The sequence below is a fragment of the Neomonachus schauinslandi genome, chromosome X, assembly GCF_002201575.2.
Source record: "Neomonachus schauinslandi chromosome X, ASM220157v2, whole genome shotgun sequence".
Classification (NCBI taxonomy): domain Eukaryota; kingdom Metazoa; phylum Chordata; class Mammalia; order Carnivora; family Phocidae; genus Neomonachus; species Neomonachus schauinslandi.
In genome coordinates, this window is record NC_058419.1 from 50,678,185 (window position 1) to 50,702,963 (window position 24,779).

At 35.5% G+C, this 24,779-nt stretch overlaps 1 protein-coding gene across 1 annotated transcript in view; it reads right to left on the bottom strand.

Annotated features, from left to right (window-relative positions):
• Positions 1–24,779, bottom strand: part of DIAPH2 (diaphanous related formin 2) — a 979,600-nt gene that overhangs the window by 302,752 nt on the left and 652,069 nt on the right. Inside the window, exon 23 of the mRNA XM_044911596.1 lies at positions 13,358–13,482. Within this exon, the coding sequence (XP_044767531.1) occupies positions 13,358–13,482 (125 nt within the window). The remainder of the gene's footprint in view (positions 1–13,357; positions 13,483–24,779) is intronic.

Below are 24,779 nucleotides of genomic sequence, written 5' to 3' on the forward strand. Positions count from 1 at the left end.
TGGAGGTAAGGAGGACCAACAGTAAGGTAGCCCTTGAAGCCATGGAATGCCTCTGAAATGTGTACAAGGGCTGATTAAACACCTGACCAGGTTGCTTCGATGGCTTCAAAGGCATGTGCAAATGTGTAGGAAGGGAATGAATAGCCACTTTTGCTTCAATAAAGTGCCTTCAAATGTGTGATGTGTTCTGTTGTATGTCTGTATTTGTGTATTTCTGTGAGACACAGATGCACATAGACTTAAAAAGAGAGTTAAGAAAGATACAGTCATATGTACATGTATTCACACACAGGGGCAATCATCTGTGTCTCAAGAACACCAATGTGACATTGTTAAAGCAAATAATGAAATAAAGTTTCAGACCTACAGTAGGATGGAGAAATAGAATACTGTATTACCAGGACACATACTTCTAAAGCACTTCATAGGAATTGATAATCCAAGATCATTAAAATATAGTTAAATTACAGTTGAAACATTGTGATTATGGAGGCAAATGAGGTATAGTTACTGTGCCTAATAAAATGCCTAGCATATAGCTGGCGCTCAATATAATAATGGACCTCAGAACAATATTTCCCTCCCCCCACCCTGGCCCCCAGAATAAAAGGGTATGATTCCAGCATTCAAATGGTTAATGCTCAAACTTGGAAATCTTGGATATCTATAAAGGAATATATGCTACTGGAATTCCAGATACTGGAAATCGAGATTTCACTGAATACTTGTTCAAAGCATTTCATAGCCTTTAATGCAAAGGATTCTAAAAACATGAAATGAATGTCTCATGGCACTTATTTGTGATCTAGCTGAAAACTTAGTGGGGACATTTTGATTGATCTAGAAATATAGAGTCAGCTGCAATAGAAGAAAAAAATCTAACATAACTCTCTGCATGCACTATCTGAACAAATAACAAAGTAAAAGAAGAAATGCATGATGTAAGTCTACATTTTGTCAATAAAACATGTAAAGAGGGTTCTGAAGTCAGTAGCTCCTCTCTGCTGTGTTCAATGCCTTATACAAAATACCTGTCGAGAATTAAGCTAAACTACTTCATGATACTGCTGCTTCAGCATCCATTTTGTGTGGCCAAGTGGCCTGCAGGGGCCTTGAACTGACATTAGTCCCTCCCAAAGAGCACAGCTTAGATAGCAGCCCATGGAGTCACAAGTAAATTTAAGTTCCTGATAGGATTTCCCCGGCAGCCCTTCTGAGCAACAGTGTCCTCCCCCTCCCAGGGCCTTTCCCTCAGATAAGACCCATGTGGAGCTTACCAAAAAGCGGGTTTGAATTGACCAATCTGGCCTTAGCCCAGGAACCTCAAAGTGCTCCACCATTTACTCTGATAAAGGCATGTGCCCCAAGTCCTGTAGCTTTCTTTGCTTTCACCCTACTTTGACCTCGCCCATGTGGTCCCTTGAGGCCTGCTTGTACTTCTTCTAGGACCTGTGAGTAATAAACTTTTGAACTGGCTCTACTTAATAAATGTTAATTTAACAAAGCCACAACAATACCTCTTAATCAATACATAGAATAAATGAGCCTAGTCAAAAGGATCCTTCTTCAAACATTGTTGTCACTTGGCTTCCAGGACAGTACAATTTTCTGGTTTCCTCCTATTATACTAGCTGTATCTTTGGTTTCCCCACCTCTTTTGTTAAAATTCTTCTCATCCTCTTAACTTCTAAATGTTGGAGTAACCTAGACCTTAGTCCTTGGACCTCTGTTCTGTATATACACTCTAGGTAACCTTACCTAATCTAATGGCTTTAAACAGCATCTACATGGTGATGGCTCGTAAATTTTGATCTCTAGTTTGGATCTTTCCCTAGAGTTTAGTCTCATATATTCTAGGCTCTACCTCTCCACTTGGATGCCTAATAGTGTCTCAAACTTAACAGATCTGAAACCGGAGTCTTGATTTACCACTGCCACAATCTCTCTGCCTCTTCCTTCAGTCTTCCTCATCTATGTAGCTGCCATTCTCCTCTTTTCAATCCTCAAATGGCTTTCCGTCATACAACAGGGTCTTCCATGATTTCACCTTCACTACTCTTTCTCCTTCTTATTTTCTGCCTCTCTCACTGTAAACTAGCCACACTGGTCTTGTTGCTATTCTTTGCGTACTTCCATGCTCATGTTCACACTTCAGAGTCTTTGCGCTAGTAGTACCTTCTGTGTAGAAAGCATTCCCCTCAGTTACTCACACAAATAATTCCCTCATTGATTCAAATCTGTTTAAATGTCACTCCCTCAGAAGAGTTCCTCCCTGACCAATTTATCTTTAAAAAAAAAAAGCTTCAGTATCATTTTTAATCATTTTTCCCATCTTTATTTTTCTTACCACTTATTCTGTTCTGGTATTATACTACAAATTTATTTTTTGATTGTCTACTACACTGGAATATATGCCGAAAGATATATACATATTTTTGTTTCTCATCACTGAATCCTTAGTGAAGAACAAAAACAAGGCTTGGCACATAGTAGGTATTTTTATAAATATTTGCTGAATGCATAAATTTGTTACCAGTAGGAATAACATTATGGTACTATATTATCAATACTAGTGCAATGAATATCAGGGGGAAAATTAATTCAACATTTATGCATGCATTTAATGTTTGAGTGGAACAAGGAAAGGTACACTACACTGGATTTGGGATATAAGAACTTTTTAGAGCTGAAAGAGACATTCAAGATAACCTAATATAATTCCTTTGTAGTTAAATGTATTTATTTGCATAACCTGGAATTATCATTTCATTTTCCTGAATTTCTAGGTTCAGATTAACTTATTGAAAGCTGATACTTCCATTTCCTCTAAAGGCAGTAAGTATTAAAACACTTCATTCTCAATAACATTAAGATTTAAAGGTAAAGCAATGACTTACAGGAGAGGAAAATAGAGTTTTGGATCAATATTAGTATTATTAACCTAACCATATCTTGACATTTATGTTATAAAAAACATAAATAACAAATATGTGCAGAAAAACAAATAGTGAGGGAATATGTTCCATATGTAGCATGACTGAGTTAATAAAATTATAGAAATCTTCCTTTAATTAACATACCAATAATGTTAATCTCATCACACACACACACCACAAATCAAAAGAACTGCTAGGTTTTTAAAAACCTGCAATTCAAAGATACGACCTTGCTATCCAAAACTAGATTTTTTGGTATTTAAAAGAAAATATCATTTTAACACCTAAACTTTCTGCAGGCAGCAGCGTTTCTTAAGACTAACCCATTGAGCAGCTGCATTTCATTTTTATTTGAAAAGACTGATCCAGTGTTTTTATAGCTCTCGATTAAGCTGTTTAAATAAAAAGTAAATGTTGAAAAAGGAAACCACTGTAGTTAAGCTCTATGTAAACGAGCAATGGGCAAATCTCTGGTGATGTGAAAGTTCGGTTGGATAGCTAAATCTATTCGAACCTCTTTAGCTGAAAAATTCAAGCTCCCACAAGGTTCATAGAGCTTTAGGTTTTCCACTGAATCGGAGATAGCTTTTCAAAAACACTGACATTCAATCCCTAGCCAATAGTAAAAGCAACTTTGGGGGAAAAAGTTAACAGAATTTTTGAAACATAAAATATCCTCAGTAGTTGGTTCAATTTCAGAGTTTTCTAACTCTCCAACTTTATTTTTTTAAAGATTTATTTATTTTATTTTAGAGGTGGGGAGGGGCAGAGGGAGAGAGAGGGAGAGAATCTCAAGCAGACTTCCCACTGAGCGTGGAGCCCTATGTGGGGCTCTATCTCATGACCCTGAAACTGCAGCTAATTAAATCATCAAATTAGCAAACTGTCAAACATTCTTAACACCTGTAGATGAACAGACAGAATGATTCATCTTCACCCCTTCCCTGAATTCTTATCCATCCTTCACATCTCAACTCAAGCATTACCTTCTCAAGAGAGCCTTTCTTAACTAGGTTATGTATTGGCATGGTGATATAATTCTATTCCATGTCACCTGCCATGGTTGCTTGTGGAGTTAATACCTATCTCTTTCACCAGAGTAAAAACTCCCTGAGGGTAAGCATTATGTCATTTTTATTTTGCTTGCCACTGTATTTCAAGTACCTAGCACAATGCTTGGCATATAGTGAGAATCACTAAAAAAATATTTGTGGAATGAATGAACCCTCAAAAACATCAACTAGGTGCAAGACTTAATATGATAGCGTTTGCTGTGTAATATTTCAGAGATATGATTAAGATAAAACAGCTTTTAAACTATAAAATACTATAGAAGAATACGTTATTATTGTGTTACAAATCCAAAGTATAGGGCAGTTAAATGTATAATTGAAGGTAAAAAAATATCCTGCCCCATCAGACACATAAATGCACACACACACCTTTATCTGATTTATTTCCTTAGTTGAGTCAGTAGTTGGCAGGTGGCAAGTATCATCCCATTTGGGCAAATACCACATAATGGTTGGAAACAGAGAGGAAGAAAAATGAGTTATTTGCCTTTCAGCTCTTTATAGCCCACCAAATACTGTCCAAACTCTTTAGATGAGTATTCATGCAATTTTGGAATCTGAGTTTTTACTCTCTGTAGTAGTAAAACTCTCATTACTCTCAGCCAAACAGGCCTAGTTGATGTTCTTTCAACACATTTTTAAATCTTTAATGACTGAGTCTTTGCTTATGTCTGATCTGTAACTTCCATAAAATCTTATCCCAAGTTTTCAGTAGGAAGTGATCTTCCACTGCTCTGAATTACTACTAAGATGATTTTGTGAACACTCTATGTAGACCAAAGACCTTATATAGAATAAATTTTCCACTACGTACATTGCATTAATCATACCCATATTGTCTTTTTTCTAAAGATTTTATTTAAATTCAAGCTAGTTAACATATAGTGTATTATTAGTTTCAGGGGTCGAATTTAGTGATTCATCAGTTGCATATAACACCCAGTGCTCATTACACCAAGTGCCCTTCTTAATGCCCATCACTCAATTACCGCATCCCCCCACCCACTTCCCCTCTTAACAACCCTCAGTTTGTTCCCTAGAGTTAAATCTCTTATGGCTTGCCTGCCTCTCTGTTTTTATCTTATTTTATTTTTCCTTCTCTTCCCCTATGTTCACCAGTTCTGTTTTTTTAAATTCCACATATGAGTGAAATCATATATGTTATTTGTCTTTCTCTGATTCACTCATTTCGCTTAGCATAATACACTCTAGTTGCACCCATGTCATTGCAAATGGCAAGATTTCATTCTTTTTTAAAAAGAATTATTTATTTATGAGGGAGAGAGAGAGAGAGAGTGAGCACAAGTGGGAGGAGGGGCAGAGGGAGAAGTAGAAAGAGAAATTCTTAAGCTAATTCCCCACTAAGTGCAGAGCCCCACCCAGGGCTCAATCTCCTGAGATCATGACCTGAGCCAAAATCAAGATTTGGATGCTTAACCGACTGTGCCACCCAGGCACCCCAAGATTTCATTTTTTTTTTGATGGCTGAGTAATATTCCATTGTATATATATACCACTTCTTCTTTATCCATTCATCAGCTGATGAATGGGCTCTTTCCATACCTTGGCTATTGTGGACATTGCTGCTGTAAACATCGGGGGGCATATGCCCCTTCAAATCAGTATTTTTGTATCCTTTGGGTAAATACCTAGTAGTACAATTACTGGGTCATAGCGTAGTTCTATTTTTAACTTTTTGAGGAACCTCCATACTGTTTTCAAAAGGGGCTGCACCAGTTTGCATTTCCCACCAATAGTGTAAAAGGGTCCTCCATTCTCTGCATCCTCGCCAACATCTGTTGTTTCCTGTGTTCTTAATTTTAGCCATTCTGACCTTGGCTGCAGCAACTTATTACTAGACCAGAGGCAAGGGAAAGAAAAGCAAAATGAACTTATGGGACTTCATCAAGATAAAAAGCTTCTGCACAGCAAAGGAAACAGTCAACAAAACAAAGAGGCAACCCACAGAATGGGAGAAGATATTTGCAAATGACACTACAGATAAAGGGCTGGCATCCAAGATCTATAAAGACTTCTCAAACTCAACACTCAAAAAACAAAAAATCCAGTCAAGAAATGGGCAGAAAACATGAACAGATATTTCTCCAAAGACATACAAATGGCTAACAGACACATGAAAAAATGCTCAACATCACTCATCATCAGGGAAATACAAATCAAAACCACAATGAGATATCACCTTATACCCATACTGTCTTATAATAATTTGGGTATACTGTTGATTCGGTTTACAAACTTACATGTTTCTGATATAAAAAGTCCAAGTTTTATTCATTTCTATATACCTCACAGTATACAAATGCTTTATTCACAAGGCATATTTGGGCATTAAAAGAATGACTAAATATATGTATAGGCAAAAAGGAGATACAATATAGAGCAGAGAGCAAACTGTGTCAATTATGTATTGATATCTGACTTTTTAGATGGAAATGTTAGATAACCTATCACATATGCTGCATCACATAGTATCTCAGTGTCTATAAATAATTAATATTTTAAAAGATTTATTTATTTATTTTAGAAAGAGAGAGAATGACAGAGCACAAGCAGGAGGGGCAGATGGAGAGGGAGAGAGAATCTCAAGCAGATTCCAGGCTGAGCCTGGAGCCTGACGTGGGGCTTGATCTCATGACCCTGAGATCATGACCTGAAGTGAAACCAAGAGTTGGACACTTAATCCCTTGTGCCACCCAGGTACCCCAATTAATTATCTTTTTTAACATGCACTGTGAATTTAAGCTATTTAATTGAATTATATGGGAATCACTGAAGAAAAAAAGTTTAGTAATAAATCCTGTTTGTAAATACAAAAAGGTCTATAATATGTGGTTGATCCCTTCAAATCTTAAATTTAGATCCTCCTTCAACCCAATCCTAGAATACACTGTAGTTTGGGTGAATTCCTGGAATGCAAAATCATTTTAGTATTTATCTAATCAGACATAATGGGTGGGGCTTTTGGAGGGTTTATTTAAATAAAGACATTAAATGAATTTCAAAGTCAAATATCATCACATTCTCTAGATGATCTATGAGAGAATGTAGTATTTTTAACTAGCACCTCTATAAAATACTCCAACATCCTTGACGTAAAATAGTAGCAGAGAGCAAATCATGTATTTATTCATTCACCAGACATATTGAGCCCTAGTGGGTGCCAGGCAATTGGAGTACAAGATGATTACTACAAAACCAACACAGTAAACTTCTGCACACAGAGAGCTTACATATCAGCAGGGGTTGAATCTTATCTCCTCTATGAAGCTGCTCCAAACAACTTCCTCTACTGGGTTAACTTTTAGCGCATTTATAACCAATGCCACACAACTAAACTTTATCAAACACTAAGCTTTTAGTGACTTCTCATCAGCGTGCTCTTAACCAAATGTTAAGCTTCTTCAGAGCAGAGAGAATATTTTGTACTTCATTTCTATGCTTCAGTTCAGTGGTACTTAACTATACTGCTAGGTTCTGCAGTAGCTGCTTAATATATACTCACTGATAAAAACATGAAAAGAAACTTATTTTTAAACCTGGGAAAACCGTTGGTAAAGCCAGTTCTTAATTGTCTATGCTAAGGGAGATAGTTAATACAAAACAACAGATAATGTAGAAGTAATTTCCGTCTGGCTTTGGAATGCATTTCCATACTTAACTTTGAGTCTCTTGCTTGGGTTGAGAACACATATCCAACAAAATAATGAAGTTACCATGTTAATTCCCAAGTGCAGTCAAAGCCAAAATGCTGTCTCACTGACCAAAAGAGAAGGAATATTGAAAATGCTATTGTATTTTCAGCCTATGGCACACTCATTAAATGAAATCTTTTATTGTTTGTTGCTGTCTTACCTCTATCAATTTTCTTACCTCTCTGACTACATTCCTTCTTGAAAGCAGGAAATATACCTTAATCTTACTTGATAGGTGCCCTAGCATTTAATGTATCATCTTTCATGGAGTATGCAAGTATCTTCAAATTCCATTTGTTATTTCTTTCTCTCTTCTACCAAAGTGAAAAACATAGAGATGTATTTAATACCTAATATCTGGATACCCTCAGAATAGTGAAGCACAAGCATACTACTTCCTCTATAGTCATTCACTACATTTTAGAGAATGTCCTGCTGTTCAGTTTTTTTTTTAAAAAAAAAAGTTAGAACTTAGAGTAAAAAAAAAAAAAAACAGATAAAATGAAGTCGGACAAAAGCAGACCATGTTTGTTGATAAAGCTTTTCCTTGGGGGGAAATATTTTATTTCCCATTTGTGAGGTTTAGGGCAGAATGATAAATTATACCTTATGTATGCTTTTTCTATTTTACAAAGCATGTTCAAAGTCATTATTATACCTAGTTCTAATAACAACATATGTGAGGTAGGCAAGGCAATTATTATTGTTTTAGTTTTATAAATGGGAAAACAGAACATTTTTCCTAAGTTTGCAAAGATCAAGACTAGAACTTAGGTCTATTGCTACTCAGTTAAAATATCTTTTAATTCAAATGGATTAATAAAAATGCTTTGCATTTGTACAGACCATTAAAATTTGAAAGTACTTTTATATATATGGAGCAAATAAAGTGGACAGAGTATTTCTCAACAGTGTGTAAAATAAAATAGGATCTCTTTAGGTTTCAAGTCAGTCCCATGATAAAAGAATCTAGAGATCAGTAACTGAACAGATTTTCTGTGCACAAATTTGATAATGCCTTAGGAGCCATGAAAAAGACATTTACCAAATGTTTGCTTCTGATGAGGTAAAGAGGGGTGGATATCTTCACCCCTCAGAATCATTTTCAACTGTTACTCATGACTTTTTTTTTTACTCAAAGAACATCAGTTGGTGACTAGGTCATATTCCCCTCTCACTGATGATTCTGGAAAGCTTTTCTATAGTTCTTTTGTTAATTTTTCATTCACTTTCCATTCTCACCAAAATTCAATTGGAAAATTTCAGTGATGTTGGTTACATATTTCCTTACATTTCTAACTTCACTAACGAATTGGAACAATGTAATTGGTTATTATCTTTTTTTACCCATGTAACACAAAGGAGAGTATCATCACGTGATTACTAAACACATTGACTTGTTTTTTTTCTTGCATGTTTTTTAGTTGTCATGTTATAAAGCTAATTCACCTCCTATATGCTGAAGTTTAAAACCAGAAGAAAAGGACTGGAAATATTCAATGAAAAGCTAAGTTTACTTGTTATAATTTTCAAAAACTCTATCTCAAACTGATCCTAATTAGAAGTAACTAGTAAATAGATTTCTATTATAGGTAAAGATACTGATATATTTTTCTACATTATAAAAATAGTACATGATTGAGAATTTACTACAAGAGTATATTACTTGAATAGTTATACTAATATCACTATCATTGTCTATAAACTGTGCATATTCAACACACCATACATGCCCTTCATAAATGAAAATATTTTCATAAATTTTAAATCAAAGCAAAAGGAAACGAACTCCATAGATTCATTGCTATGGTACCCAATTTATGTTCTTGTAAATACCAACATGGCTTTAAATCATATCTATATCTATGTACAGATATTTGTATATGTTACATGTTCTTTAGTACACATACACATCCAAAAAACATAACTATATTGGGTTATTTTTTCAAGCTTTTTAAAAAATATCACTTCTGCTCGGGGCGCCTGGGTGGCTCAGTCGTTAAGTGTCTGCCTTTGGCTCAGGTCATGATCTCAGGGTCCTGGGATCTAGCCCCGCATCGGGCTCCCTGCTCCGCGGGAAGCCTGCTTCTCCCTCTCCCCCTCCCCCTGCTTGTGTTCCCTCTCTCGCTGTGTCTCTCTCTGTCAAATAAATAAATAAAATCCTTAAAAAAATTTTAAAAAATCAGTATAATAGCAATAACTTCCCCACATGGTTATTTAGATTTTTGAACAATGTGCATTTCTATACATATATAGTGCTATTATATCCATTATAGATCATCCCCTTTGATCCTAGAACCTCCCTACTGACTCTTACCATGATTTATAAGACAATTTCCCCCATTTCTCCCTGTTTTGTAGTCTTCTAAAATTAGTTTTGCTTACTCTTTCCATCTGTTTTTTTGAGGAAGAACAAGCAACCAATTTTGGATAGAGAAAGGGAGACAGAGGTGATAAGGTTCCTTCCAAAGCCACTGGCTATTTTTCAGGATGCAGGAAATAGCCTGAGCCAATCCATTCATAGGACAGGTTTTATTCTTTTTTTTAACCTCCTAGGTCAGTTTTTCTTTTTTGACATTTCCTTTAAAAAGGTCTGGATTATCCCTTTTAAATCTGATTATATTTTACATGCATGCTCTAAAAAGGTGATTTAATGTTATTTAAGTTCCTGAGATTTTTTAGAAGATTTTATTTATTTATTTGTCAGAGAGAGAAAGAGAGAGAGAGAGGACAGCAGGGGGAATGGCAGGCAGAGGGAGAAGCAGGCTCCAGGATCCTGGGACCATGACCTGAGCCAAAGGCAGGTGCTTAACCAACTGAGCCACCCAGGTGTCCCCCTGAGAAGATTTATATGAAGAAAAGTTTAATAACCATAAGCACAGCCTACTGCTGTTCACCAATATCCCTTTGGAAGTGCTAATTAAAAGTAGGAGTTGGGTCTATATGGTCTTCATTGTCTCTAGCTATATTCTGTGATTCAAAATGTACCTACTGAGTGCCTACATGTTGCTAAATGCTACACGTTGTGATGGGCATATAGAAATTAACACACCATATATTATCTTGACCATGGAGACAGCAAGACAGAGAAGCATGTAAATGCCAGACTGTCAGTAACCTGAGGTCAAGTTTTCCATCTTGTGCGATATCATATTTTCATGGTCTGGCAATGCCTAGCACATTTTAAGTGTTCAATCAATATTGTGAAAGAGTAAGGGTGGACATAAGGTGCTATGGGACTTAGCTCAATCTGGAGATGTGGTGAAGATTCAACCTGCATATTCAGTTGGTCTCTGGCCATCATGCCATTGTTGCTAACTATAGTACTGGTGCTATTCTGAAAACCTAGAGGCATGACAGTGCTATTCAGTTTTTGAACTCACAGTCCTTATAAGAGAGATTACTCTTTAAGTAGGTAAGATTACTTTTAAGGGAAACCACTCCCATACTTGTGCCTGTAGTGCTCAGTTTAAAGTTCAGTGACCTGAGGCAAAACAAATTACTGGCCGGGGGCAGAAACATCGGAAAAATCATCCACTACAAAGAACCCTGTATGAAAAATAGAATCGGGGTTCTAATTTTAAAACATAATCAAGTATTCCACTTTAAAATATTCTTCTTTTATGGAAGTGCCAGAAGAGTAGAAAAATACTAATTAGGCACCAGAATTCATATAACATATATACATATGAAGATCATGTATTTTGTTTGTAATTTTCTAGAAGATTAAAACTCTCAATGGATGCCTACGGAGTCTTCCAAAGCAAGAATAATTTGAGCAACAGTTCTATCATTATAATTCATTAACTTGGAGTTTTTAACCAACTCAACTCAATATTCTAAACTTTTTACCTAAAATAAATTGCTGTATATTTTATTTTGTTTTTAAAAAAAATATGATATGCAAAGTAAGAGCCCCATACATTTTAATATAGTTTGCAATCCCCTTGTGGACAAATAGTCACACTTTTGTGCCACTTAAATGAAGAATAACCATTCATCTGTAACATACGGATACAGAAGGCTCTGGATTTTCATTTTAAAGTGCTTAATTACCTGAATAAAGACAGAAATAAAATAAAGAGTCTAGGCCAAGTTCATGAAGGTTTGAAATTACTTTTTTTTTCTAAATGAGCAACAAAGCCTCCTCAGTGTTGCAAGCTGTTGTGTGGCCATAAGCCAATCAAAGAAGAAAATGTTAAAAAGAACAAGAGGTTTGGGAATTAAATTCAAATATATGAGGCAAGAACCAAAATCAAAAGCTGAAAGATGTAGGTGGTGTTTCCAGCCACAGGACAATATGACATATTTGTAAGAAAAATCTAATAAAGCAATACAGTTAAATAAAGCAATAAAGTTAAATCTTCACATTAAGTATCCCGATGTGGGAAGTTACATAATCCAAGGTTATTTTTGAGGATTTCCTGCCTCCAGTCACCCACAAACTTCTGTTTCCAGTATTCCTATTTATTAAAGTACTCAGCATCACTATCAGACCACATAAAACACAGTATTAATTCATGAACCCAAAGCCTTAGAATGAAAAAACATTTTTCACATACATCTAAATTGCCATTCTCAAGAATTTGAGTTCAGTACCATAATTTCTAAGTTTAGCAGGAAAGTAAGCATATCACAGAAGAAAAAGGCAATAGATTTAACCTTGAAACAAGGTGACTGCCATATAGTTGTTGAAAGAATTTACTTATTATCAGATAAAGAATTTACAGTATTTATTCCCTCTAGAGACATAAAATGGTGATCAATCAGTTCAAGATATTTATTTACACCTAGAGGAGGAGGATATGACTTTAACTTTTGAAAACCAAAATAGGAAAAAAAAAAAAAAAACCAGCTCTAATGTAGTTTATCTTTTAGATGCCAGATTTAACATTAAATAATTCAAGCTAAATGTTATTTCTCAAGTTCTTCTTTCATATATTTCTATATTTTATATGAATATACTGTAGATAAAATAGGGGTTTAAAAACATCTATTTAGAAGGAATGCTTAATGTTATATAGACAGCTTCTATAATTTATTGAAATACATAATCTACTGATCAATTCATCTATCCCTCCATCCAGCATCCATTTTACCTATCCTTCCCAATCCTTTCAATCTACTGATATTAGTCATCCTCTGATTCCCTTGAATATGCTTGTGTACCCTCAGGAAATACCTGTACACATGCAAAGAGAAAAAAAAGTCTCTGACCAAAAAATCTTATGGTGATCATTTCCTTTAAACAACTGGTTATATAAGGGGATTCTTTGTTTCCTTTTGGGTCTAATCAAGCCTTATAAGACTTACCTTGTGTATCTAGTGGGCCTTCAAATGAAATGCTTCTTTGATAAATGGCATTTTTTTCTTATATAATTGTTTCCTTGCCTACTTTACCTGGTTCCAAACACTGTGAACTAAAATTTATGCTGCAGATACAAAAACAGCCCATACACAAATTCATCCAGACAGCCTGAATAGATAGACTGGTAAGTTTAGAACTAACCACACAGTAAATACACACATGCGCCCATGCACCCACACACACACACACACACACACACACACAGACAAGCAGAGAGAGAGAGAGGGAGAAACTAATAAACGAAATGCTTAAATAAATAAAGGATATTGTCATCTTCTCCACAAACTTATCATGTTGATTTTCTGTTTCGGGGAATTTCTTGATGTCACGTTCCAGATTAATAATTTGCTGTTCCATTGCTGTAAGGTTGCTCTTGAGAATTTGAGCTGAAACTAAAGAACAATGTGCAAAGTGTTTAGAGTATTTTACCAAATATTCCATAAAACAACTAAAAAAAACCAGTATCATTTAAAGTATTTTCTAATGTGCAGAATAGTTCCATGAAGTCAACTCACATTTTTCTGAATTACTGCTCATAAAAATTCTACTCTCTATGAAATAAGTGAAAATGTGTAATATAATATACCAAATCATCATGTTTAATATGAAAATGTCACCATTTTATTCAGCCATTAGTTCAAATGAAGCCATTTCTATTTAAATTTATTGATGGAATTCCTAATACTTCATTCTTTAAAGTCTAATTTGAAGATTAAAGAGAAACCAAGTTTCAAAGAGATCTTACTTTATTGATGCATGTTCTTGGCTATATAAATGATATAAAGGTAAATTATAAAAAGGGTTCAAATATTCTTTTGTTGAAACATCATTTTTTTTTATAACTTTTTTTTTAAGATTTTTTTTTTAAATTTATTTATTTGAGAGAGAGAGAGAATGAGAGAGAGCACATGAGGGGGGGAGGGTCAGAGGGAGAAGCAGACTCCCTGCCGAGCAGGGAGCCCGATGCGGGACTCGATCCCGGAACTCCAGGATCGCGACCTGAGCCGAAGGCAGTCGCTTAACCAACTGAGCCACCCAGGCGCCCTGAAACATCATGATTTTTATAAAACAACATCTATGATAAAAGTTCTTGTCTTTAGTACTTTTCATATGTATAGAGATATGAAAAATTACTGTTGATACATAAAGAGAATTTAGAGCAAAACCCCAGAGAATACATACGCACATACATACCCACAAAGCTTCAGAGTGCCCTCAAACACTATCATTAATTGCTTTAATTACCCCTAACGTTATCTGTACTTTTTTCTCTCCTCATTGACAACCAATAATTTTAAATATAGTATTCAAACTGTTCCTAAATACATACACATTTTCCCCATCTCTTATGATGCCCTCTCTTCACAGAGTTACTTTTTAAACGTATACTATTTTATAGATATGCTATTATTGAATGACTGCCAATTACAAATGAAGACACTTCTATCAATATCAATGCATTTGGCAGAATTCTAGTTGAAAAGACACGGTTAAGTATTAGAATTTAATAGGTTAGACTGTGACATTGGTTTTTAAATCAAGGCTCTGAAACACTGTTCTTTTCATTAAAGTACTGTGAAACAGAAATAGGGTAATATTACAGCTCTTTTTTTAAAAGTAAATTTTGGTCTCATTCAGAGGCATATCAGAATTGCAATGAAAAATTCAAGAGACTGACAAAATCAACCTCCTGGCAAATTTCAGCCAAACTCTTCTGACACAAATTCATCACACTGACACCCATACCTTTATAACTCAAGAAGGAGAAATTGCCTTAAATATACATGGAAGTTCAAGAGACTGAAAATCAAACACCAACACTAAAGACAATTTTTTTCTATTAATCTGTCAATTCAAATAACTCTTTCCAATTAAGTTCCACTTGTTTATCTCTGACAAGCTTGGAAATTATTCTTTATCAGAGAAGTCCGAGTTTTGTCTTGCCAAAAATCTACTAATGGTTCGATAATCATTGCTTGCTTTATTTAAAGGATGAATTTGCTGTGGAAGAAATCATTTTCTCTTACTTTAAAACTGAATTTTTTCACTTGGATTTTTCTACTAGAGTCTCAATAATTATTCAAAAGGTTTGTTCTTCCCCATGTGCTTGGTTGAAAATTGAAGGTATGAAATTCACAAGTTAGTTATGTCATTTAGGTTACATAAAAGAAATAAACTCATGATAATGTTCTGTAATAAACAAAATGTGCCCAAAGGCCAGATTTAGGTCACAATAATAATCCCCCCACTAGAAGAAATAGTAATTCCAGTAGTAAAAATGGGATGGTGACAATGATTCATCTTCTGATTGTTCAGTACAGAAATAGCCTAATCAAGTGCTATGCACACAAAAGTCTAGATATCTCAAAAAAACAAGAGACGATATTTTTAATCAAGTTGAATTCTGAATAAAGCAATATGTGCCAGACATCTGTCCTCCTCAATTTCACATGTCAAATCCTAAATCCTCTATAAGTCCCTCCAGAATTCTAGTCCAAATTCTCTACCATTTATAGGCACTTCTGTTTGTTCAAGTGATCTTCCATATATCACCTTCCACTTTGATAATAATTTTTGTTTTGTGCACATAAACACAGAGCCTCCATTATAAAATCTCAAGCTACATAATGGTAAGATCTGTACCTAATACTTTGCTTTCCCTTCTGTATTTGTCAAACATAATACTCAATAAATGGATGAATATGCATATTTCAAAAAGTCTTGGTTCAGATTTAAATTTATGCCTACTTTTTTTCAGTTTCTTTTTTTAAATAAGTTTTTATCTAAATTCCAGTTAGCTAACATACAGTGTAATGTTATTTTCAGGTGTACAATATAGTCATTCCACACTTTGATAAAACACCTGGTGCTTCTCACCACAAGTGCATCCCTTAATCCCCATCATCTATTTAACCCATTGCCCCACCCACCTCCCCTCCAGTGACCATCAGTTTGTTCTCTGTAGTTAAGAGTCTTGTTTCTGGCTTTGTTTGTTTCTTTCTTCTCTTTGCTTATTTGTTTTGTTTTCCGGCCCTAACACTAACCCTGGCCATTAACCCTAACACCCTAACCCTAGATTTGAGAAGAAAAAAGATACACACACATACACACACACACAGAATATTACTCAGCCATAAAAAGAATGAAATCTTGCCATTTGCAACAACATGAATGGAGCTAGGGAGAATTATGCTAAGTGAAATAAGTCAGTCAGAGAAAGACAAATACCATATGATTTCACTCTTATGTCAAATTTATGCCTATTTCCATAAATGAATGTGCATACAGAGGTTAGACACAATCATAATGATTGGAAGTTACCATATCAATTACCAGTGAGTTTAGATAAGAAGCAGGAAGTTGAAGTAAGTCTAATAATATGTAAAGGTGGCAGGGTTGCAGGAGATGCTTAGACAAACAGGAAAGTAAGGAACTGGGATAAGGAAGGGAAGGGACACCTTTGTTAAGCTCTTTTGTCTTCTCCTCTAATAAATTAGTAATATTATGCCTAAACAAAAGAAAATAAAATATTGGAGATTAATAATCCAAGGATTCTAGCTCACATGCAATTTCATGGTTGCATTAAATGAACAACACAATTATTTAAAATGTATATCCTTCAATCAATGGAATTACGGTATCTTAGACTTAGAAGTAACATTAAAAGGGATTTGGACTAGCCTCTCAAATTTTAAAAAATCAGGTTATACAGTGTCATGGTCTACATTCCTAGAAAATAAAACCTAAAACAAAGCTTGTCTTATTAGGGGTGAAGGTGGGGTATAATCAGAGGGAAATGGGCATGAAGGAAAAGGGAAGAAAGTGAATACAAGAGAGTAAGTTACTGAAATGGCCATAGCTTTACAAAAATTACAGGCGGTTGCTTAGAGTCCCAGGTTGTCTCCATCAGGGCCAAGTTCATGGGCATGTGACCTGTGCAATCACTCCATGCTTAGAAGGGTCCTACACTTTATTTAATGCTTTGTTGTCACCATTTTGAAATTCTTATTTTAAATGAAGCCCCACATTTTCAGTTTTCACTAGGCCCTACTAATCATGTAATCAGTCCTGGTCTCCAGATATGATAAATGAAACAACTGTAATTTGGAAGAGTTGGTTAAAGGAGGTTAGCAGTTCACCTGTTGGTGTCTTCTCATTTTCTATTCTCTCATTGGTAAAATGCTGTTTCAGGAGTGTTAACTTTCCATTTAGATTTAGATTTAGATTAGGAGCAAGACAAGTGGCCCAGGCTTGGAGGTAGGGGGTGGCCTAGAAGGGGTGCTCAGTGATCTATGGTGGTATATAAATTAGATCCAAAACAGAGGATTCACTATACCCTAAGTGGCTTATTCCCTTGACAGTTGATATAATTAGAGAAAATTTTGTTCACTTATAATCAAAATCAGCCTACTTGAACTCTTACCAATTAGTCCTCATGTTGCCTCATAGCAACACTGATTAAGTCTATTCCCTATTTTACGGGAAAGGTGTCACTTGCATCCTTTTTTTTTTTAAAGATTTATTTATTTATTTGAGAGAGAGAGAGAGAGAGAGAGAATGAATGAGTGGGAAGGGCAGAGGGAGAGGGAGAGAGAAACTCAAGCAGACTCCATGCTGAGCGTGGAGCCCAACACGGGGCTCGATCTTATGACCCTGACCTGGTCACTTGCATCTTCTTAATCTGCCCAGGCTACAAATACCCAAGTTTCTACAACTAGTCTCCTAAGGTACAGGGGTTAGTTATTACTTGAACTCTTAAGTAATAAGTAACATTTAGTGAGTACTTATTATGTGTAGACTTTATTCTAATTAGTTTTATGTAATAACTCATCTAATCCATACAAAAACTCTATGAGGTATGTATTATGCTCAAGCAGGGCTATGATATGAGCCCAATGATATCTTCTCAGGAAATTATAAATGTAAAGCAATGTCCCTAGGACCTACAAGGCCAGAAAGTTGAAATTAAATCTGTGCCCACTGGCACATACTATGTCATTTAAATTAGGGGATAGGCATGGTCTTAGGAGTCAGATCCACTTAGGTTCTATCTCTGCCATATCAAATACTAGTTGGGTTACATTGAGCCTGTCTCTTATTCTCTCTGGGTCTTCATTTCCTGATTTGCAAAATGAAGATAATAATACCTCTCCTGAAGTTTGTCATTAAAGTAAAATGATTTGCTAAATATGAAGTTTCTATCAATATACCTGGTACATATAGGTAATCTATAAATATTCATTTCATATTCCACTATTCTTCCCTCTTTTCCCTACCTGCCAGCAGACAAATTCCTACTATATATGTGCTACCAAGAATTAAACAACAATTTAGATATAATCTGAATAGCAACAACAACAAAAAAGCAGTTATTTCCTAGTTGCTACCACACTATGGTCTGATTTAATATAGTATTAGTCTCCTTTCTAATCAAAAGAACTAAACATAGACTGTGTTCCCTGTTTGTAGATTTTACAGGGCACATGGAATTTTAGGTCTGGGAACTAGTGACAATTATACTAATGAACACCCAATTTGTTAGAGATATTAGCAAGTACCAAATTTAAAAAATATTTCTGGAAATTAAAACCTGTGCAGTAACCTGTATTCCTCTGGTGACATTTATAAGTTAGTTATTTTGGCTTTCTAGACTTGTATAAAACAGTTTTTTTTTTTGGAGCGTTAGTATTAACATGTGTTTACCTGCCTGATCACTTGCCTTAAGTACATTTGCTTCAGTCTTAAGAGCTGGGAGTCAATGTTGATTATTTAACTATTTAATTAGGTCCTAGCTGGGGCGCCTGGGTGGCTCAGCGGGTTAAGCGTCTGCCTTCGGCTCAGGTCATGATCCCAGGGTCCTGGGATCGAGCCCCGCATCGGGCTCCCTGCTCAATGGGGAGCCTGCTTCTCCCTCTCCCTCTGCTGCTGCTCCCCCCGCTGTGCTCTCTCTCTCTCTCTGTGTCAAATAAATAAATAAAACCTTAAAAAAAATAATTAGGTCCTAGCCTCCATTACTTCTAATATTGAGAGAGAGAAAAGGAAGGAAGGAGAGAAAGAAGGTTGTGTAGGGGGCTGAGGGGGAGGGAGGCAAGAGAGAGACCGAAATATTTTTACTGGAGGTGGGGGGAGATGTAGAGTACCTAGAGTCCCAAGAACATTAAAATACCAGAGTGGGTTAGAAATGCTTGTCTTCTGCATTGTCTCAGACTCGGTATATTTTTGTGCCTGCCATTATTTAGTTCACTAATATAAATTAGGGAATCTTTAATGACAGTGCAAACATTTTCTATCTGAGTAAATTCCCACTATAGGCATTTTCTTTTTTTTTTTTTTAAAGATTTTATTTATTTATTTGACAGAGAGAGACACAGCGAGAGAGGGACCACAAGCAGGGGGAGTGGGAGAGGGAGAAGCAGGCTCCCCGCAGAGCAGGGAGCCCGATGTGGGACTCGATCCCAGGACCCTGGGATCATGACCTGAGCGGAAGGCAGTCGCTTAACCGACTGAGCCACCCAGGCGCCCCCCAGTATAGGCATTTTCAATGACTGATTAGTCAGTCTGGTGGCACTTTAATTTTTTCCTCTCATTTCATTTTTTACATCTGCTACTGAATTACTGAATCTGAATTATAACACTAAAAATTAAATTATAGCTATCAAGTTCTTTATTATAGCTTCCTTCCTTGTACTCCATAAATGACCTTTTAAGCTCAGTATACTCTCTTGAGTTATATGTAGGGAGAAACTTTCCCAACAAATCTTATTTATCTAGTTGCTTCAGTTGAAAAATATACATAGACTTTTTATTCTGGCTTCAAGAAAATATATGAGAGTGTCCTGATCTTTACTCAAAACATTTTAAATGACAAGCCTGCTTTAATTCATAATTTTAAGAAAAGTAAAGTATAAAATAAATATTTTAAGGGGGATTTTAAATGTAAAGGCTCTTCAATTACATATTATGTAAGAGAACTGATACACATTTAAGGGAAAAAAATCACAGTACTCTGATGACATTCTCTAGAGCATGTGTAGAATGTGTAATTCTATGTAAATACAAAAGCTTTTTCAGGAACTTGAGGACTTTTTCTCTGAATTAAATATTTCTATTAATTTTACCCACTGACAAAGTAACTGAGCACTTCTTACATCTTTGCTCTAAGAAAGGCCAAGTAAAAATTTACTCTTGCAAGTCTATATGTGAATAGGTCCCAACATAATTAGAAGCAGCATAATTTTCTTTAACTGAAAACATTTAGTTGAAGAATTACTATCAGCTGAGCAGCACAACATTAAAGTGACTCATCCAGAAAGCATATGTAAAAAAGAAAAGGACATTACAAGCAACCTGAACAATAGGCACAGTTGCATTCTTTCTTAAGTGCGTTTATAACAGTTCCACTTTATATGAAAATGATATTTACATGGATATTTACATGGAAATGAAGCAAATGTGTTTATATGATAACAATAGCAAAAGCTCATTACTGTGGGCTTCTTAGGCTTTTAAAGAAAATAAGTAGTAACTGGCACCCCAATAAAAAATTCCTATAATACAAAAATCAGTTAGAAAACGACTCATCCTTAGGAGAAAAAAATAATTGTTACAAAGTCTCCTTAACAGAAAACACAATTTAACTAGAATCCTTATTAAATAAAATTTAAAAATATATGTTCCCAATATGTGTTCACAAAGACCATCACCTGCCCCTCTAATGTGTGTGCCCTTGGGGATAAGGTGCAGTTTCTCTAAATTGGATTCATAATATGGCCTGAATGGATGCTGAGATCAGAGGGACTTCCATAAGAAAACACGAAAACTGCTTTATAAACATATATAAATGTTTAACTCTAAAAATCACACTAAGCATGTTTCAATGTCTGGGTTCATACATTTATACAAGTCTTCAGCCTGAATGCATTTTCTTAAACTAAAAAGATGGAGCCTTCTAACTAAAAGAACAGAAAAACCTTACACCTTACTACCTTACTACTAACTATGGAAGAAGGTATGCCTAGAGGATAACTGGGGTAAAGGAGGATGAAGGGGAAGTTTGAAGCCCTCTGAATAATGATTTGCAATAAAAAATTCTGTACCCTGACCACCAAACCACCAGCAGTGGACAGTCAAGCTACCCATGAAGAATCAGAGTTCTTTTACCTGCTGTCTTTCTGCAACTGTTATTCTGCCTGCAGCAAAGAGTATGTGTGAATTTTTAAATCAAAGGCTAAAAAACACACTGAAATCTCCTACTCTTGTTGACAGTCTTAGCTCAAGGCCAGGATTGGGAAATACATATCCATGCTGAAGCTTCTGTTAAGCCATGCTGGATATAGTCTTGTTGGAATAGTTTGTTCTCATCACGAAGAATTTTTTTAAAGCTCAGTTGTTTTCCTTGCAATAAAAGATCCTTCACTCACCCACGCCTCAAACTGGAATCATTTTAATGAGTCAAGTCAAGTCTTTATTGAGTTGAGTTTGGGCTATATGAATTATCCTCCCTAGGGATTTTATGTAAATGACTAGAATGCTATTCTCAATAGAAAAGCTTGCCAGAACCTTCAAATGCTGATAAATCCTTTATGACAATCCTATACTAATGTCTTCACTTGTCAAATCTATGTACTACGTTCTTTTTTCACCTTGGAATTAGAACACTGATGGTAAAAGGGAACCATACCATCTCACAAGAGGCTACTTAATACTATAATAAGAGGGCTTAAAAATAAATCAGTAAAATTATGGAAAAATAAGGGCTATGGAGAATGTAGATTTGTGGCCTAAGACGAGAAAGGACAAAATCTTAATTTAAGAAATCTGAAATTACAAGATTGTAAAATTTGGAATTTTGAGTATAGGTTTACATGTGTGTTTAGTTTTGAGCTATAATATTTGATGTTATTGAAAAAGTCACAAAGATAAATACTTGTAGGAAACAACTATATTCAATATCAACAAAGTTCTGATAAATTGGGTGTGAGAAATGAGCACTGTTTATTTCACACCAAGACAACTACCTGCTTCTTGCATAAGTATTCACAAATGATTTTATCTGAGCAATCGCTTGATGGCTACTGTACTAACAATGCCCTTCCTCCTGGTATATTTTATTCTTAATAAGGTATGAAAAGATTATATGGGTTGATAAACCATTTGCATACCTTCTTCCACATGCTATTTGAAAAGAATTAAAAACACACAGTGTCATCATAAAGTTATAATGCTATATTGAAAGAATGTTAGCCTTCTTGAGTGTACTTTTTGTGACTGTGGCCAGATTTTCCATGAACTGTATTCATGAACTCATCAGGGAAATTAATGGGACTATATGATTTGGCATAGATATTCTTGCAATTCACTGGGTTTTACCAGAACAAGTCTAATGCATCAAGTCCACACGTATGTACATATACAAAGCCATCAACTTTCAGTCAAACTGAATGCAGGCTGTCATGAAATCAATGTCAGTGCTGAGGTCATGATGTTGGAGTCATTAGAATCCACTCCACATTAGTGCTGCCTGGAGTAGCAGTTCTTCTGCTTGGTAGTAGGGTTACCAGTCAGATAAAAGATGCTTGGAAGAGTATAGTAAATTCATGGTTACATTTTCCTTATGCATGTACTGACTGTGGATACTAATAGGATTACTATATGCTCACAGGTAAGAGATTGGCAGTGTAAACAAAGGCAATTACAGGATATAATTGTAATAATTTTCCATATTCCTCACCACTGAATCAGTCCATAAATAGAGCAGGATTTTATCTAGGTTTCATCATCTCATAAATCTATTATGCCTTAAATATTTTTGCTTAGTAACAAAACAATGGATTAAAGGAGGACATGGGGTTCTAGAGGTAGGTGGTGTCTTCTAGAATTGTGGGAAAGCACTGAAAGACTGTGAGCAGGAGAGGTTGATTACATTTACATTAAAAAAAGAACCCAACTCTGGCAGCTATGTGGAAAATGGAGGGAGGGGGTCAATAATGGAAAAGGGGACACGAGTTCGGAACCAATTATTATGGTCTGGACAGAAGACGATGGTGGCTTCGATTACAGTGACCAAAGATGATTGCAGTACATATTTTAGAGGTAGTGCCAACTGGTCTTAGGGTAGATGAAATGTGAGAGGTAAGGAAGAAGGAATTACTAAGAGTGATTTCCAGGTTTCTGGCATGAATAACAGAAATGGAGACATTTAGAGATTTGTGGGGAAAGAGCAAGGGTTTGGCTTGGGACCTACTTAGTTTCAATTGTATGAACCATCGAAATGGAGATTATAATTGGGAGGTTGAATATATGGGTCCCAAGCTCAGAAGGGGGGTCTGAGCTGGATGTGTGTAATAGGAAGGCATTTGCATATGGAGCCTACTTCAGAAGTTACATTGTTTCATTACATTGCTACAATATAATTTAGTCTACAGTTAGTTTTCTGGCTGTATAAATCTAGGTAATAATTCCTGCATCTCTGACGCATTCCAAGTACAAATATTTCTAGATGGTGGTTAAGGTCATTTTCCTCTGGGCTATGCTTGTAATTTATTCCTATTTTTCCTCTTTACTCTGTTTTTCTGTGAGTTACTTTAAACTTGCACAAGTACCATGGATATTCATAGTAAGACTTTTTTCCCCCAAAATATCTTGCTGTTATGCTTCTCTTGAAACAAATGTTGCCAATAACAACCCACAGCTAACTGCATTTGGAGGTGGGGGGAGTATACTAAATCAAAGAGCTCCAGGCCTTCAAAGCACATAGCCATGAAAGTATCTGCCAGAATTTCTCCAACAGAAGCAGGAGAAATGTGAAAGACTCAATTGTTTTCCTTTCATAGTACACATAATTGGCACATTAACAGTGGTACAAGGGGAAGGGTTAAAGGTGGTTTAGCCCATACAGAACAATGTAAATTTTACCCTTCTTTGGTCCTTCTCTCCCATTGGCTCTACTTGAGATATTCACAGTAAGCACGTCTTCTTCCTGGTTGTAGCTCCACAATACATAACTAGCTTTCACTACTGATTGTTTTTCTCTGAATGGTCATCGCAATTAATTGCTGAGTTTTTATTAGTGAACTGTTCTGTTAAGGCCAACAACAATCCTTACCTGAATTTTAATCAGAATGGAACAATATAATTACCACTCCTGAGTGTATTGAGTGGACAGGCATGCTGTACACATCTGCTTTAGTTCCCAAGTCAGTAAATCTATTGCTGCCCTGGATGTGAGAAAGTCCATCTAGCAGCTCTATATTATATATATATATTTTTAAATGAATCTAGGTTTCTATCCATTTCAAAAGGTCCATTATCATCTTTCCAGTGAGCCAGCAAGTTACATTTGCAACTGTAATCTCTAGACTTTAGTATTCTAAAATAAAGGTTAACAATCATGGTCCTTTGCCCAAATAGATTTGTTTATATTCTTTGGAGCCAGTAATAGATAAGAAAACTCAAATAAAAAATTTACCCAAATGGTCATTACATTTAACCTGGAACAACTAGAAATTAACATTCACTATGTAGGTCTATCGTAATTTCCCACCAAATTCAAAAGCACTTACTATTTCAGTATCAAATATGCTTGGATGCTTAAAAGTTGCAGAATAATACTTTTTAAGATGTGATCACAAGAAATTCTAACCATGACACATGACCAGATGTCATGTTGGTAATACTTATTGACAAAATA